Genomic DNA, 15,298 nt, shown 5'->3' with positions numbered 1-15,298 from the left:
TGTGTTGGCGGCGTCAGCGCTCAGCCCGGACTTGTCGCGGCAGCCCCAGCCAAGCGGCAACGTCCCCGAGCATCCGACGCATGCTTTGCATGTCTATTTTTTGGCCTCGCGGCTTGGACGCGCAACACATAATTGCAGCATTAGTGGAAGTGCTCGCGCTGTCCCTGACCCCAAAACGCCGTGCCTTGCCTCTTCGGTGCGGCGCACATGTAAATCACTTGCTGCGGAGGAAAGGCCTTTGGTTGGGGTGCTGCTTCGACTTGAAACGCCACCGCAGCGCTCGAGCCTGCGTGTGCGCACGCCCTCCTTTTTGGAAGCCAACGCAATTTGACATACCAGGTCTAGACATTGGGTGGGCTGATCATCCCTGAAGGTTTTGCTGAAATCAGAAGTTGTTTTTCAAACTAAAATAAAATGCTTCCAGGAAGGATGATGGACACGTGGTTCGCACATCTGCTTCACAGCTCTCAAGTTCAGGTTTTGAATCTTAACGTTCCGAACAATTCAAACACACCCATGTCAAGTGAGCGGTTATTTCTCTGATTGGCAAGCAACCAGTCCAACGTGAACCGCCCCTGGCAAAGTCCATTATGATGGGCTCCAACCCAATATTCAGTATATGATGGGAAAAGTCACCTGAATACTTTTAAAATTAGATTTGTGGTACATTTATATTCAAGTACCGGTATGTTAAAAAGTGTCCGTTGTGTTCAGGAAAAAGTTTTGCTCACAGATATCAACACGGTCATGTCAATCGCATCAATCCAGACCTGAAAAAACGTCTGAAAACACTAATGTGCATTCCAGGCCAGTGGTAGCGATGTCATTTTGTGGAGAAAGTGACTTTATTTCACTCTGTATGGAGAACGCTGTCAAATTGCTTCGCCTTGTTATCAATAAAACAGTGTACTGCGGAGGGTTGATTGATGTAAACTGTGGCTAACGTTTTTAGGACTTTTTTTTTTATATTACAGGCTGCAATTTAGTGTTTGTGGATGGTTGACTGCAAGAGACTGGAGGGAGAAAAATATATATAAGTAGAAATGCAAAAACTGCTGTAGGAATTACAGTCCCGCTGATGCGCCTGGCTATCGGGTGACAAATTTTCATCCACATCACAACGAATACATTCTCTGGCGGCAATCGGCTCAACACGCCGCCTGTGATCAACATGATGCGCGATGGGAGGCGCCCATTGATCTGTTAAGTAGAGACCTGAGCCGCAAAACCTTTTCGGTGAGTTTCTCAAAAAAAAGGAACCGAGGAGAGATTAAAGAGTGGGCATAGGAGGAAGGCAACGAGACCACGAACAAAGTGCAGACTCCCCTCAACCGCAATGCGTGAGGGTGCCCGAGCCTGTAATAAAACCAGCGCAACATTTGGCGACATGGAAGCACGCGCCGCAAACGCACACACGCGCGCACACTTACTATGCAGGGCAGGGCTGCGTATTGCAGAGGTGTGATCCCAGCGTAGGTTTTGTGAGCGGATTGCACATGGTGGCGTTGACGTGAACTTTCTGGTCCTGCAGGCAAATGGCCTTGGTGGAAATGCGACCTGAAGGGATGGAAACAGGAAGTTTTTCAGTATCGTATGGATGTTCTCAGAGATCCTACGTTGACTTAATCACTTCAAAATGTTGTATTTATTGAATGGAAATATTGTGTCTTTGTCAATCTATGCCAGCAATGTACAGTGACATGCGGTACGATAACCGTATTTTACACACTATAAGGCACACTATAAAAGCATTCGATTGTCTCAAAAGCCAATAGTGCGCCTTATAATTCGATGTGCCTTATATACGGATCATTATTCTGATTTCTTGGAGGTAGTATTTAAAATGTTCTGTAAAGCACTTTGTTAGAGCTGCGGTGGTCGTGAAAGCTCCATATAAATAAAGCTGTATTGTATTGTAATGTATTCCCTTTAGCATAGCTCCATCTAGTGGATGTATAATGTTCCGAACATCTTAACGAGAATTGTGGCTTCTATTCTCTGCGACTTATAATGCGGTGCATCCTACAAATGCAAACAGTTTGAAAATAGGCCATTCATTGAAGGTGCGCCTGATAATCCGAAGTGCCTTATAGTGCAGAAAATACGGTAAACAATCCTCCAATAAATGGCATAAATTCAGATTGCCATTCAGAAAAAAATAGCCTTGCGTTCAAAAAAAGCGGGCCCAGATTTCACACCAAATCCAATTTGTGAGACAATTGAAACAAGATCATCATTATTTCATGGTGGCATTTTAGCTTGGTGGCGTGCCGTGGCGTTTTTTTACGAGAGCCTCAGCTCAATAACGGTCTGGAAGCATTGTACCGATCAATCCAAGAGTCTAGCAGAATATCTGGGTGTGGGTGTGGGGGGGCTGAGGGAGGGGGGGGGATTGTCACAAAAATAATTAAAGGTCATGAACATTTATTGTGATGAATTCTGATTTAGCGATTTGATTAGAAGGGGAAAAAAACTGCCGCATAAAAGAAACAAACCATGAAATTCCTGTTTAGATTACTACCACGTGAAAGAAAAAAAAAAAACAATAGCATACATTCAAGGACCACAGCGTCGAATGAAATCCAAGTATCGAGTGTGTATGAAAGGAAACTTCATTGTTGAACACGCTGCAAGTAAATAATGCTGGGAAGCATTTGAGGGAAGCATCCAAGTATTTCTCTTTGGGAAAATGTATCCACACACATTATTTGCATTCAAGGGGGTGCTCAATAGACGTCTGTTCTCCCGAGTGCACTTTTTGTTTGTAATTGTAGCTGTCAGATGTGATTACGTGGGATCGAAAATCCTCCTTCAAGATCACATTGTAAATGGCGATGGACAGTTGGATAACATTGGAACATTGAAGTTACCAAAAAAAAAACCCTACGAGACTGTAAAGTTCAGGTTGAACAGATAGCGCCATGAATCCAAATTGTTAAGATGTGTTAGCCAATTGGACGCCTTTCTGGATAAAGTGCAACAAAACTGGAAACGTCAAATGTGTTTTTGGCATTCTTGTCACTGTGGCTCTCGGGCAGTTTGGGCGTGTCCGCTCAAAAACGCGTCCCGCTCAACTTCCAACTGTCAATCAAATACATTCACACATCTAGCATCTACACATCCTTATTAATGTTTGAGTCGCGAAAATATACCCGCTTAAAGCCACCGAGACATCATCATTTTACTCTTCAATTTCGCCAAATTGCTGCTTATTTTGAAGCGAATTGAATTTGAGCGCACTGCCACCATAGCATTAATATCCTGGGTTTGTGCTTTCAAGTCAAGGCAAAAATCGCCTGAACGACAGCTGGAACCTCCAAAAATGTCTCAGTCAGGTCAAAGTACATAACCCTTGAGAATTTTTCAAAAAAATCACACCGAGCTGTACTGTAAATTGTGTCGTCCGGTGAAGATGACGTTTTCAAGCTGTTAGCATAGGCTAGCTAGCTTGCTAGCAAGCACTCTGTGGTTGAAATGGGGCAAGTCATTATAACTAAATAACTCACAATTACACGATAGCAACTGATGGGGAGAAAAAGACGCTCATTCGGGCTATAATGAGAGCGGGGCGGTGAAGATGACGTTTTCAAGCCGTTAGCATAGGCTAGCTAGCTAGCTAGCATACACGCTGTGGTTGAAATGGGGCAAGTCATTATAACTAAATAACTCACAATTACACGATACCAACTGATGGTGAGAAAAAGACGCTCATTCAGGCTATAATGAGAGCGGGGCAACTCAAACTGGATGTCCAGGTGAGTCCCGAGGTGCCCTTTTAGCGACGCCCCCACAAAAAATTTGGGAAAGCTGAAAAGTTGGGAAGCAGTTAAATGGTCTATCTCTGCAATTGATTATTAAACAGCACCTTTTGCACATTTTCAGCATTTATCTCCAAATCACTTCACTTAACACGGCATACATTGTTCTAATGTGATATGTGTTTAACTTTCCCTTTAGGGAGCGATTAAAAAAAAAAGCGGGCCCCCAAGCCACACTTTGGGATGGTGGGGCAGGAAATTTATATTTTCATTGAATTGTTTTCTTTCTCTTCCCTTCTTCCCCTCCAACCCTTAGGGTGTGTATTTATTATTTTTGCCAACCGGTTTTGCCATTTGTGCTCCATCTTCCACTTGCAGTCATTCATAACAGAAATACTCGAGGCACGCATGGCCAAGACCCATCCAACCTGACCGCCGCTCGTAGCCGCGAACGAAGGCCAATCCTGAAAGACAAACGCGTTAAGCCGACATCCAAACTCATCCAAGTCACCTCCGGCGCAGGGAGCTGAACAGTCGGAGCGCACCACGCCCCAGCTGTAATCTGGCTTCCTCTCGGTGCGAGGCAACGTGTACTCCCAAACCACTCCGGGATTCTTGCCTTGCAGGAGGATCTAAAAAGAGGAAGAGGAAGAAGGAGTCTCTTATTATTTGAAAGCGAGACAGGAAGTCAGGCACTGGTCACTTTTGCGCCGAAATATTGTTCTGTGGGCAAAGACCCCAGAGTATCAATCTCCATCCATGTGTCCATTTTCTACCACGCTTATTCATATTCGGATCATGCGTGAGCTCCTTGGACTAGTGCCACTTGGAAAGCACCAATAGATTTATGGACTATTGTGAGTTTTCACAGAGCCTAACATGCAGGTTTTTGGATTATGGGAGTAAGTCATCGTAAAGGGTTGTCCAAACTTTTTTCGTTTGGGGACAGAAAAACGGAGGGATGAAAGAGCCACTTTTAAATTCGTAATTTTTTTTAAATGCACCCAAAAAAGAACAAACTTTAGTAATGTGATCATTTTTCAAACAGTTTCTGGACGATCATTAATGTGCCGTCTTCATAAATCACCCGCAGAGTACCAATTGGAAAAAAATATTTTTGCCTCAAATTGAATCTTTATTCACTACAGTTTTGTGAAGATAAATATTATTTTCTTCATAAATAGTTTATTTGAAGCTTCAAATATAGAAAAAAGTTCTACAGTATATCAAATGTCATTTTTAGTTGGGTCTTTGTTTTTCAATTTTTTTGTGGTCATATTGCGAGCCTCGGAAAAATGGATGGTGGGCTGCAATTGGCCCTCATCCAGTAGTTTGGACACCACTGCCATCGTTCCTGGCAAGGCAAATTTATTTATAGAGCGCAGTTCATGAACAAGGCAACTCAATGTGTTTCTCACAACAAAAAGCATAACACCAAAAAGCATTTACAAACCGAACAACTGAAGACATTCACAAAGCAATAGAACAAAAGTACTTATGATCAGAAAATTACTTATTTTCGGTCAACTGATTTAATAAATGCCAGGAAGACACATCAAGACATGGCCGTGGAGCCTTTTCCTTCCCGATGCAGAAGATCTCATCTGTCCGAAATGGTTCCTCCTTTTCAAACTCTCCGAGCCCCGCCCCGCCCCACCCTCTCCTGCCCACCCCCCACGCAGGAGGCCAGCTCTGCCTTGCCCATGTGACCATGTGTGACTCCGCTGGTCTTAAGCGGTTCAGACTAGACATGTGTGTCAGGGTGCAGATAGATAGGAAGATGCTAAGACAGGAGAAAAGGTCACAATGGCAGAAGAGATTAAATTTACACAATTAAAATTGTTTTATGTGCCAAAGAACCACTGATACCTTAACATACAAGTATGAGTCAGACGTGTTAGCAATTAGGTGTCCCTGCTGCCTGGTGTCAAATTCATGAACTGTCAAACCACGTCATTTTTTTATTCAAAGTGAAGATAAAATTGGTTTGACAAAAGGTGGTAGACTTTACGCCCTCGTGGTTTGCCCACCTGCCTCGCAGTTCTGAGATTACGCGTTGGAATCTGGGCCGCGGAGGAGTTTTAATGTTCTCCGTGTGCTTTGCATGAATTTTTCCCAAGTACTGCGGCTTCTGCCCACATTCCAAAAAACGTGAATGTTAGGAATGGCCGTGTGTCAATATGTGCCGTGAGACTGACCGGTGACCAGTCTAGGGCGTGTCCCGATCTCCTCCAAAGTCAGCTGGCAGAGGCTCCGGCCCCACACATGACCCTAATAAGACTTAGTGGGATGGAAAACAGTGGAGATGGCTGGATGGACTACAAGGGCAACAAATGCCTGGGTGAAAGTCTTCACAACCCTATGCTTTGGTCGCTATACCAACCAGGAGTGTAACGGTATGCCAAAAATCACAAAACTGCACTGGAGGTCTGAGTGGTGGACCAAGAGGAAAGTCGATAACGGACGTTGCTTTCAACCGCGTCCGGAAATCTTAGCCTTGGGCTCCGAGCGAAATCATTCTTCCTGCACGGACATTCTTGTGGTGTGCCAGGCCTGGGCCTGCAGTGTAATTTCGCTCCAGTTCTTTGAGCTTGATGAGTGGCGCGGTGGAGATGCGGAAAATCTGTGGTCTGTTGTCTCTGATGCGACCATGTTTTGTACTTGTCAAACATGACAAGGATCGTACACTGTCTGCACCTTAAATGTGTCTATTTCCAACACGTGACAGCCGGCCCGTCAGTCATCCTAGTTATTTTCGTCTGAACTGTCATCCCACCGCTGCTAATTTGACGGAATATGCAGATTAGGATGTTGATGGTTGTGGAAGAATGTTTATCTTTGCTGGTGTTTGGCTTGGACACTTATATTTGGCTTTGTCCAAAACAATTATTTGAAAAGTTGTGTGGTGTTTATCCTGGCATGCTATGTGAGCGCATATTGTGTGTCTTTTGACACAGGGGAAGTTGTTGCACAGATGGAAAACTGTAAAATACACAATTGTGTCCGCATTGTATTGTTTCCGCAGCTGTTTGCGAAGGATTTTGGACACCGCTACATTTTAATCTCATTAAATCGCCACAGATTGTGTACCAAGTCCTGTGGGATGTTGTGTAAGTTTGCAAAGTACCTCTTTTTTTAAGTGTTGTTTGTGCATATGCTTCAGTACAATGGTAAGAAACAATAGCGGATTTAGGACAGAGCCCTGGGGAGCACTGTCGAATGATGACTTGCTAATTTTATAACTCTAACATCTGAAAATGGGTTTCTGTCTGAAGGCTAAAAAGAATCATCTGTGAGAACGAGCCGCAAGTGATAAAAACTCATAAAAATCTCTAAATACAACGTTTTTGTTAAAACAAAACAAACCCCAAATTGGCACATTGTTTGACATTTCTTTGCAGTCCAAAGAGCCACATGTACTGCACAGATTCTCTAAATTTGGTTTATTTTGTTTTATTTGAAAAATGTGACCCAAAAAAAAATGACGAACGGACAGACCAACAAAAAATATTTTCAATAATTATTCAAACACCCATGATTTCAAAATTGTATAGAAAATTTAACAAAACTTTTACGGAATCAACAACTATAGCTTTATTTCAGAAAAACGACGCCCCCTCCACCTCCTGCCAAACAACCTTTTTTTGTTTTTAATTAAAATGAACTTTAAAATATGTTTGTTGCTTCCATCTAAATGTTAAAACAATTGCATTTTTGTGAAATCGACCGTGAAAACGACCGGTCAGTGTAACCTCGCACGGTTACAACTCCAACTAAAACGTCAATGGGCAATCAATTGTACTGTTTGCGTTTGTCTGCCAAATTCTGAACTGATGCATCGGTCACGGGACCCAGCGTGCACTTGCAGGCGTAAAGTGATTGTTTCAGTGTGCGGTTTTCCACCTGAGGGGGTTCTCGAACACGGATCTGACCCGGGAGGCGCTCGGCTTTCGCTCTTGTGTAAACTGTGCTCCAGGCCAAAGTAAATTGGTGATATTGAAAGGAACGTCATTAAAGTTGATGCTTAAACTCAAAAAAAATCAAGCGGGGGGATCGTAATCTTTTTTGCTTTTCGGCAGTTAATCCAAAGGCCTCGAATGTAGTGATTGCCGAAATGAAGCACCTGGAGGTCTGCGAGTCATATTATTCTTGCAAACGTTGCAAGATATTTTCTTGAAAAATGTGACTTTTTTTCTCCACAAAAAAAATTGTTGTCATGTAACTTATTTCTCAAAAATAGAAGTGTATTTAGGAGTGCTCAAAGTTCTTAGGTTTGATTGTCGCTTATGAGGTGATCCTTGAAAAAAAAATTTTTATAATAGACCCCATGAGGCAAAAAGTTTGCGTTCTCTCATGATCACATTTGCTGCTTCTCATCCGTGAGTCTGGGCTCAAATTAGACGTCCAAATAAATGGCCCTCCGAGGTAACCAGGAATCAATGGTCAGTTGGGAAAGAAAAGGATGTGGCGGAGGTACGCTGGGAAATGAGCAGCGCGCTGTCCAAATAAAGAGCCAGCATGGGCCGAGAGAGGAAGTTATCTTCCCCTCTCACCAGGCTTATGGCCAAATTCAATGATAGCAGTGTGTCGGAAGAATCACGCCACGTTGTCTCGGGACTCCACACACATATACATATCTATATATATATACAGTGCGCATATTTTGAAACGACAATAAATCTCGAGTACAGTATCCAGTTCCACGTTGCATTTTATCTAAAGAAACTAGACTAGGGCACAGGTGTCACACTAAAGGCCCGGGGGCCAGATCTGGCCCGCCAGATCATTTCATGTGGCCCGCGAAAGCCACATGAAAATGCCGTCTCATTCAACATGTCAAGGTCTACCTTGATTGCTAAAATCTGGACCAAAATTTCAACTTCTCGTACGTAATAAATAAGAGAGATATTGTAAGCATTTTCTTGTTACCAAACCCCTCATTAAAGTAACTTAAACAATCATTGAATCAATCATTATTCTTGACTTCTTGAAATGCCTTCAGAATCATAACGGCCCCCCCAAGGAAAAAGGTCACTTCAACGCGTCCCTCTGCAAATATGACTTTGACACCCCCTGGACTAGGGGATCTTTGCAAGGAATATTACAGTGTACAATGTTAAATATTTAGATTATTTACCAAAGGAACGCAGGCGCGTATGCAGTAGTTAGCATTGGCGGTGTAACAGTACAATGGATGTGAAGATTTGTTACGTAACAGACCATATCAGGTAAAAGACAGGAAGTCTTGCTAAGAAACAAACAGATTAGCGCAGCTTTTGGCTAGCAGATAGCATGGCTAGCCACATGTTTCCGATGGAGACTTTAAAGCAATTAGAAAATGAGATCAGCATTCAGACTCACGAGCTGTAATGTATTAAAGGTGCTTTATATTTACTTTAATAATTATTAACGTTGCCCTGAGGTTGGCTGGCAACCAGTTGAGGGTGTCCCCCCCCCCCCCCCCCCCCCCCCGGCCTACTGCCCAAAGACAGCTGGGTACCAGGCTACTACAGTACAGTATGTTGATCATCGTTTGGATATGGAAGAAAAACAAAAAAGGTGCCGTTAAAAGAAAATTGTGGATTACCACAAAATGGCGTTTATCGTGTCAAGCTTAACGACATTACACTAAATTGAACAGCAGCATTCAGCGTCAACGATGGCGATAAAAATCAGCAGAAGGAAGAGATTTCGTGCTCCCTTCTCGCCTGACCTTAAATCATCACATTCAAAGAGCTCAGTTGCAATATTCTTAATCTTTTAATCTAGCCGCCATCGCCACTGCTGCCGCACTCTCAAGATCCTCTACCATTTTTTTTTTTGTAATTATAGGACATACTTAGAGAGATTACAGCGGTGACATCTGCAGATCAGTATGAACAGGCAAGACTGACTGTGTATTAATCATCCCTTTCTTTAAAGGACAGCTTCGGGTTGTTCAAACGTTAATCCTCCTTTCATATTTCGGCGACGTCTCGATCAGTTATAATCATGTGAAGCAAACGTGAAGCCCAAAAGGGGACAAAAGAGAAGAGCAGACACAAAGCTACTAAATGTTGCTGGAAAATGATTTGGGTTAACTTTTTGTAGTACCCACAAAAATTGAAACCATTAAAAAGGCATTTTTTAAAAATTCACATTTACATAAATTTGGACAATCCTTGATGTCAACACTCGCATAGATTCAAAGATTTAATCCACAATTTAGCCCAGCTAAGTTCGTTTCGCAGCTCACGAAACGGCAGTTGTCAAATCAAAACATGATCTCAGTTGTTTGTCAGTTCAAGCTCTTTAATAGCCATGCGGCAGAGAATAAAAAACAAACACAGGCATGTGGCTAAAACTCTGTGGTTGCCACTAGCTACCCAGGCTAAACTTAGCTCCTCCCTGACAAACAAAAAAGTTAGAATACATACTAAAAGTCAGGACTTTGGCAGCATTTAAATTATTCATTCATTCATTCATCTTCCATACCGCTTGATCCTCACTAGGGTCGCGGGGGGTGCTGGAGCCCATCCCAGCCGTCTCCGGGCAGTAGGCGGGGGACACCCTGAATCGGTTGCCAGCCAATCGCAGGGCACACATAGACGAACACCCATCCACGCTCACACTCACTCCTAGGGACAATTTAGAGTGTTCAATCAGCCTGCCATGCATATTTTTGGAATGTGGGAGGAAACCGGAGCACCCGGAGAAAACCCACGCAGAACCCGGGGAGAACATGCAAACTCCACACAGGGAGGCCGGAGCTGGAATCGAACCCGGTACCTCTGCACTGTGAAGCCGACGTGCTAACCACCGGACTACCGGGCCGCCCTCATTTAAATTATATTATTTGATTTTTGAGAAGTGAACTCTATTCCCTTTTTTTGTGGCCAACATATATTAGAGTTTATCAGCATTTTAAAAATATATATTGATGCGATTTGGGATCAAAGTTTGGGGTGCAGTAGTTGAAACCAAACGATGTTAAACATGACTGCCCGCCTCTCTGGAATGCGGCGGCGCAAGGACAGCGGCATTGTTTCGCCTTGATCTAAATGCAGCAGAATATGTTTCCCTACTCTGGATGCTCTCGTCGTATAAAAGCAAAGAACAGCAAGCACTCGACAAAGCCCGGCCACAAGTCAAACTCTCTTTTCTGAAATAGCTGCAAAAACATACAAACGTGGATGGCCCGGTGACCAGCGAGTGGCGCAACTTTTGGGAGGTGTTACTCTCGAAAGATTGTTCACTCTTGAATGAACAAGTGTCCTCACGCTCACCTGGTTTAAACTTCTGGTTTCTACAGCCAGAGTTCAGAGTTCAAGAGAAAATAAAAGCTTGCGCTGACACAGTTATGTGCCGAGAGCAGCCCCCGTGATGCCTGCCGCTTCGGGGCAAGGTAAAAAGGCTCACCGTCCTGCTTTATCGTCTTTCGCCCTCGATGCAGTTTTCCTTCCGTTTTCTCGCTCCGCTAACCTCCAATCACGTTTGCAACAAAGGCACTATTGAGGTCAGCGGCCGCGGGGGCCGCGGGGGCCACACGGCCGTGGCTTTGGACGCTTATGGAAACGCGTGACTGCCTCTTTTACATTGAATGTGCCAAAGCTCAGAGACAGCACCACTGATGTACAATGTTGACGCACAGTTGAGGTGTGTGTGTGTGTGTGTGTGGGGGGGGGGGGGCCCTGTGGGTTTTTTTTTGACCCCCTCAAGATGTGAAATTCAAAATGCATTCTAAATGACTAAAGATATTTCATTCATTCATTCATTCATCTTCCGAGCCGCTTGATCCTCACTAGGGTCGCGGGGGGTGCTGGAGCCTATCCCAGCTGTCTTCGGGCAGAAGGCGGGGGACACTCTGAATCGGTTGCCAGCCAATCGCAGGGCACACAGAAACGAACCATTCGCACTCACACTCACACCTAGGGACAATTTAGAGTGTTCAATCAGCCTGCCACGCATGTTTTTTTGGAATGTGGGAGGAAACCGCAGCACCCGGAGAAAACCCACGCAGGCCCGGGGAGAACATGCAAACTCCCCACAGGGAGGCCGGAGCTGGAATCGAACCCGGTACCTCTGTACTGTGAAGCCGACGTGCTAAGCACTGGACTACCGGGTAAAGATAGTTCATAATTTTTTTTAAAAAATGGAAACAGAAAATTCCAGTCTGAACTTGTGTCACTTCATGAATTCTCACAAGAGCTCAGCACACATTGTGAAGCCAGAAATGTAGACTTTTTATGACAAAAAATGTCATTTTATAAAAAAAATGATAGAGATGTCTCTGTCTTGGCTCCTCAGTACAAAATAGGATGTCGATACATCTGATTTGATGCAAATATTGGATATCAGCCTTACCTCAAACACCAGCGTCTCATTGGTGGGTCCGGCGGCGTACAGGCTCTCGGGCTTGCTGAAGGAGCGCTGGTAGCTGAACGTGGCCCCTCCGAAGTGGAACTTGCCCGGCCAGTCCACTGTCCAGTCCCCCGTCAGGTAGTACTTCCTCTTCAGGGAACGCACTGCCAGATAGCTGGTAGACACCGCCATCTCTTCCACTCGAATGCTCTGGGCACCTGCTGGGATGGTTACCATGGAGTAATACTCTGGGTAAAAAAGAAAAATAGGCAGGATGAGACGTGTGATGCTTTTTGTGCTGACATCTCGGGCGAAAAGTGGGACAAACTTACCATTGGCTCTGTGCTGAAGTGTGTACATGCCTTTGTAAAATTTGCATGTAGAGTTGCTTCCCTTGCATATGCCGCACGCATCCAGAGAGGCCTTGGATCCTAAAATCTGATCGCAACCAACTGCCTGCACACAAAAACAAAAGGGGGGGGGGGTGCAGAAAAATCCATAAAAGTGGCAGGGGCTGTGGGTGCATGCATGGGTGGAAGATAAGATAAGATAAGATAAGATAAGATAAGATAAGATAAGATAAGATATCCTTTATTCGTCCCACACTGGGGAAATTTGCAGCCTCCAGCAGCAAGAATGTATGTAGAAAGAAGAAAGAAGAGAAAAAAAACAACAAACATCTTTCAATTAAATGCAATATGAACACAAAATGGATAAATCGCAATACTATTTACAATTTTCCTTCACATCATTTAATTATTATTATTATTATGATTGTTATTTTTTATTCATCATGCATCAAGCATGTGACACGTACAGTAAAACTGTTGAACACACCGTATTATTTTTTTTCGGTCAAAATTTATGAAAATGGCCAAAGATCGTGAAAATGTCGGGGGGGGGGGGGGAGAAAGAAAGTGAAAATTATCCACAAAAAGAGTCCAAATTTACCCAAAGAAATTAATGAAATGGTTCAAGATAGAATAAAAATACCAAATTCTCAAAATTGACAAACATTAAATAGTGGTTGAAACATGAATAAATCTGCAAGAGTAATCATTATATTTAAAAACAAATCAGCAAAAAAACATCAACAACAACATTATATTTAAAAATAAATCAGCAAAAAAACATCAACAACAACAACTTGTATATAAGTGAATATAAATATAAGTGAAATTGTAAAAATACATAAAAGAGTAAAAATTACCACCAAAAAATCATTTAAATTTCAAAAGTCAAAATAGTTTTGAATAAAAGTGACATTTTGACCTAACATGTTGATTTCATTTTGAGTTGAAAACTCGTTCAAAATAAATAAATACATACATACATAAATGTCCGAATGGTTTCAGGATTTAAAGTAGCCTAGCTGGAACAGCAAAAATTGCTAAAAATATATATAAAAGTGGAAAATCATAGAAAAAGAGCGACATAAATGTCAAAAATAAGGGAAGAATCATAAAAATAAAATAAATGAAGAATCTATTCCAAAACATCGGGGAAAAAAAATAAAAATAAAAATAATTGCTTTCGAAAAACAGTACAAATACATTCTCACAAGTGAGCGCTTTAAGTGTTGAGCAACAAGGCCACACAAATTGTATGGCGCAAATTCAGGATTGCAGATTACAGTGCATTCCACCCTGGCTGTTTTTAATGCCCTTTGAATACACCCCCGCCCCCCCCCCCAAAAAAAAACAATTAGATGACATCGTGCGGAATGGGCCGTAAACTGACACCGATCTTGCAACCCGTTCGAATGCTCAAATCCAATCACTCTCCTTTAAAATTTCTCAGTGGAAACTGACACAAAGCTGTAATTATTTTACTACGATGATGCTAATTCACATGCGCCTCGTCCAAATTGGGAGATCGCATTGCCACATACGGTTCAGAAAAGGCACGCCACACTGTCTATAAATACGCTGAACTTCACATGCAATTCAAGTCGGTGCCAATTAAAGCCGATGCTTGGTGGCCCACCAAAAGCAACACCGCCTGTGCATACGGGACAAAATAAGTGTCAACGCGTCGGTTTGGGTTGGACCGCAAGACAATTGGGTTAAGATCATGGTCAGAGTTTTCAAATGATTGTTTGGAAATGCGCTCTTGACGGCTGCTGAGAGGTGACACTTGAGGTCTACCCAAGTCGGTGAAAGAGACGACGTTTTAGTCCAAGCGGGACAAAAGGGATTGAACGGCGGTCACTCTGTGGACTGGCCTGCAACAGAATTTGTGTTTTTTTTCTCTTTTTTAAAGGGAATCATGACATTATGAATCACGGATTTTTGTACCTCACAAACGCCATCGATACAGATAACACCAATCAGAATTAAAATGATAAATTCTAAACATTAAATATAATGATAAATCAGAACTAAGTTGATAAATAGAGAAAGGTATTGCAATATCCATTATGAATACAAGAGAAAATTGACACAAGAGTGCCAGGGTGAGGATGTATATAATCCCGATACAAACCAAAAGTTGTGAAAATATCACGGTTAAGGGTAAAGTATGAGCCTTAATGGAGACTTCTTCTTACTTTTTCTTTTCTGATTGATATAAAAATGATTTAGTAGATATAAACACATAACGGGGTAGGACTAGATAAGTTTTTTTACTTCATCCTACTCCCTTGAACATAATAACTGTGTTGAATGAAGACTGATTTCTTTCTTTTACTTTTTTATCTACCTTATTTTCTGTCAAATTATTACTGTATATGTTTTATATTCAATAAACAAACAAACCAAAAAACCAAACCAAAACCATTTCACCCTTGTGCTTGTACGCCTCGTAAGTCAACTAAAATGACTGCGAGAAGTCAAAAATTTGTGCTAAATTGGCTAACAAAAAAAAAAACAAAAAAACAACCACAGTCGAAGTTGTCAGAAATGGTTAAAGTTCTTTCCCAAATAGTCATAAAACAATGACAAAAATTTTGTAACACGCTCTTGGAAATCAGAAAAATAACACTCATGAGTACTTCATAAAAAAATGCATCTAGTCATAATTAAATATTCATTCATTCAATCATTCATTCATCTTCTGAGCCGCTTGATCCTCACTAGGGTCGCGGGGGGTTCTGGAGCCTATCCCAGCTGTCTTCGGGCAGTAGGCGGGGGACACCCTGAATCGGTTGCCAGCCAATCGCAGGGCACACAGAAACGAACAACCATTCGCACTCACGCTCA

The 15,298-nt window shown here is 42.6% G+C and overlaps 1 protein-coding gene across 1 annotated transcript in view; it reads right to left on the bottom strand.

Moving 5' to 3' along the window:
• Nucleotides 1–15,298, bottom strand: part of adamts18 (ADAM metallopeptidase with thrombospondin type 1 motif, 18) — a 64,528-nt gene that overhangs the window by 14,247 nt on the left and 34,983 nt on the right. The window contains exons 15-18 of the mRNA XM_052062447.1: nucleotides 12,431–12,554; nucleotides 12,102–12,346; nucleotides 4,270–4,390; nucleotides 1,431–1,557 (exon numbers count right to left, since the gene is read on the bottom strand). Coding sequence (XP_051918407.1) covers nucleotides 1,431–1,557; nucleotides 4,270–4,390; nucleotides 12,102–12,346; nucleotides 12,431–12,554 — 617 coding nt within the window. The remainder of the gene's footprint in view (nucleotides 1–1,430; nucleotides 1,558–4,269; nucleotides 4,391–12,101; nucleotides 12,347–12,430; nucleotides 12,555–15,298) is intronic.

The sequence above is a fragment of the Hippocampus zosterae genome, chromosome 4 (genome assembly GCF_025434085.1).
Source record: "Hippocampus zosterae strain Florida chromosome 4, ASM2543408v3, whole genome shotgun sequence".
Taxonomy (NCBI): Eukaryota; Metazoa; Chordata; class Actinopteri; order Syngnathiformes; family Syngnathidae; genus Hippocampus; species Hippocampus zosterae.
The sequence above is the reverse complement of the archived record's forward strand: the minus strand, read 5'-3'. Positions and strand labels throughout refer to the sequence as shown.